General features: G+C 42.8%; 1 protein-coding gene across 1 annotated transcript; it reads left to right on the forward strand.

The window, feature by feature from the left end:
- Window positions 1-925: 925 nt before the first annotated feature.
- LOC147716845 (olfactory receptor 6N1-like) lies at window positions 926-1849 on the forward strand. Its single transcript, XM_086919801.1, has one exon. It carries the CDS (start codon window positions 926-928, stop codon window positions 1847-1849), a length of 924 nt encoding a protein of 307 aa, XP_086775927.1.
- Window positions 1850-3088: the final 1239 nt, after the last annotated feature.

Here is a 3088-nt window from a genome sequence, read left to right on the forward strand (position 1 = left end):
TAATAATAATAATAATAATAATAATGAAGTGCGCATGTGCTGAAGATTAGAAAAGATGTGTATTTTTGTGAAGGTCTTAAAGGATCATTTTTTAAGTGACTGCAACATTACCTTCGAGGAACATATAAGAAAAATTGTAAAGACAAGAAAAATAAAAGAATAATTTGAATTAACTTGAGCAACTGAAATGTATTGAAATTTTAAGCAAGAGTTCAGATTGGAGATGTTTTTCGCGGCCTGAGGAAAACGCTTTGGATATTGAATGACTGTATGTCTCGTGCCCAGGAGATGAAACTCATCAGCACCTAATCACGGAATACTGTATTTTTACTTTACTGCATATACAAAGGAGTGCGAGTGTCTTACTTCGTCTATATTAATTTAAGCCATTACGGATGTTGTTACCTATATTATGACTGACAGACACTAAAAGTGTGGAGGTTTTTAGAAAATAACAAACTGTCCCTCCACTTTAGAAGTTTTCCCTCAGTGCATCAGGAATATTCCTTGACATTTTCATTTCAGTACCACATGGATAACATGTTGGTCCTCGTCAGAAAACGCTATAAATAGATTGGCCCTTTAGTGCCATTCCTAGAAAATTGTTTGTTTTCACTGAGTTTCACAGCACAAACAATGAGGTCGAAGAAGACATATGTCAAGGCTACGTGATCTAAGGTTAATCTGAAATGTCCATGGCTGCAGTAGCATTTGTGAGTAGTAGCACTGAGAGCAACACATTGTGTCCGGTCACACGCATAATACAGATGTAATGAAGCCAAGGATGCTAAAAGAGAAAAGAGGCTAGATCGAGAGAAGAGAAGATTGTGAAAAAAAGAGTTTGACTTTTTTTAATTGGCTAAGTTATGAACATGAATATTGCTAATCAAATCATCGTATCTCTTCTTTGACAGCGACGACGTTCATGGACAATGCAAACAGCAGCAGCACTGACCATTTCATACTGCTGGGATTTTCAGATCAGAAGTCTGCTTTCCTTCTGCCTGCGTTTCTAATGATATACCTGATGACTGTCACAGGAAATGTAACCATCATTGTAATTACCAAAGTGGACGCTCAACTGCGGATGCCCATGTACTATTTTCTTGGCCATTTGTCCTTCCTGGAAATATGTTACACCTCAGTCACAGCTCCAAAGATGATTGCTGACCTCTCCACAGGGGACGCTGCTATTTCCTTTGGAGGGTGCATGGTGCAGCTTTATCTCTTTCTTTCACTTGGATGCACAGAAATTCTCCTGCTCGCTGCTATGGCCTTGGATCGCTTCCTCGCCATCTGTCGCCCACTTCGCTATCATGCAACTATGAATACGCAGGTGTGCTGCTGGCTGACCATTGGCTCTTGGTCATTGGCATTTACCTCCACCTTGGGGCCTACCAGTCTTATTGCAAGACTTCCCTATTGCCACTCCCACACCATTGACCACTTCTTCTGCGACGCTGTGCCGCTGCTTCAACTGGCCTGTGCGGACACCTATACAAATGAGATGGTGGACAGCGCATGCGCCTCTGCAGTGGTGCTGACCTCCCTCCTGGTCATACTTGTGTCCTACATTAATATCATTTGCACAGTGGTGCGGATCCCCTCAGCCGGCGGGCGGCGGAGGGCTTTCTCCACCTGTGCTTCTCATTTGAGCGTGGTGCTCATCTTCTTTGGGACAGTAATATTCATGTACATTGGTCCAAGGGAGTTCTATTCTTTCAGCTTGAACAAAGCTCTTGCCTTGTGTTACACCACGTTAACACCTTTACTCAACCCACTCATATACACCCTGAGGAATAAGGAGGTGAAGCAGGCCATGCTGAGATTGGCAAAACTCATATTTTGAAGGTAAGGCCTAAACCTTTTAGAAGGATATTTAAGTCACCTTCAGACAATGAGGAAACACCATGGGCCTCATTTATGAAGCCTTCTGTCCGTTTTGCGCATCCGATGCGTCTCTTTTTGTGACGCATCGGCGGCGTAAAACATGCCTCCTGTTGCGCACTATTTACAAAGTGGCGCATCCAAGCAGATGCGTCACTTTGTAAACCCCTGCGCTACATTATACCTGCGTCAGGTATAATGTATGCAGGGGGGGGGGGCGTTCCCCCACAAAAAGCTTCGTAGAAGTGACCCAGTGAAATCTATGAGATTTCACGGCGTCACTTCTAGGATGCCATTGCGTTAAAATCTTGCGCCTGCCTCACAGCAGGCGTAAGACTGACGCAGGCCCTTTCGAAATGACGCATTGCTGGAGTTGCGTCACTTTTGTGACACACTCCAGCAATGCGTCGCTTTTGTGCTTACAGATACGTCAGAAATACTGACGTATCTGTAACTCCTTGCGACATGATGCGTCATACATTAAATATGATGCATCAGGTATGTCGCAAGGAGTGTGCACTGAGAAGTGACGCATCGCTGCTTTCACGCAGCGATGCATCATTTCTCATAAATGAGGCCCTATATGGTTTGGAGCACAGTTCCTGATAGATGGGTTTCACTTCTTAATACATATTAAGTTTATGACAAACTCATCCTCCCAATAGTGCAGATTCTAGCACTGGTGGAATAATGTGTGCTCGTTTGCTACGGAGAGGAGTGTGACCTAGACTGCAACCAAAGTCTTTGCTACTTTTATGTACTTCACCAGATTCTTGTCTTTGAAGTTGAATTTCCCTGAACACTACTTTTTCCATTGCATTTTTATCTCATCTTACAAGGTTGAATGCCCCTCCTTGTAGTGTTGGGATCAAGAATCAAATTATCGTAAAAGAGCATGATTGTCGTCCAAAATCTTTTAGCTTTCACCCAGTCTGTTCCCCAAGCACAGCATTTGGCTCACCATAAACATGTTCTCTCACATACTTTACATGTGACATTTCAGCTCCTCCTTCCATCCCTTTAGTTAGCTTTACCATCATGTGCTCTACTGCTCTAACACAGTAACCCTAAACGTTTTAATAATTGTACACATGTTTTTGATATGTTTGTATCTATTTAATTGATTGTCGTTTTATAGTGCTGGATGCAGGCCAAAGAGTCTTGTAGCACTTCAAGAGAACAGTTAAGTAACCATATTTCG

The sequence above is a fragment of the Lissotriton vulgaris genome, chromosome 5, assembly GCF_964263255.1.
Source record: "Lissotriton vulgaris chromosome 5, aLisVul1.2, whole genome shotgun sequence".
Lineage (NCBI taxonomy): Eukaryota > Metazoa > Chordata > Amphibia > Caudata > Salamandridae > Lissotriton > Lissotriton vulgaris.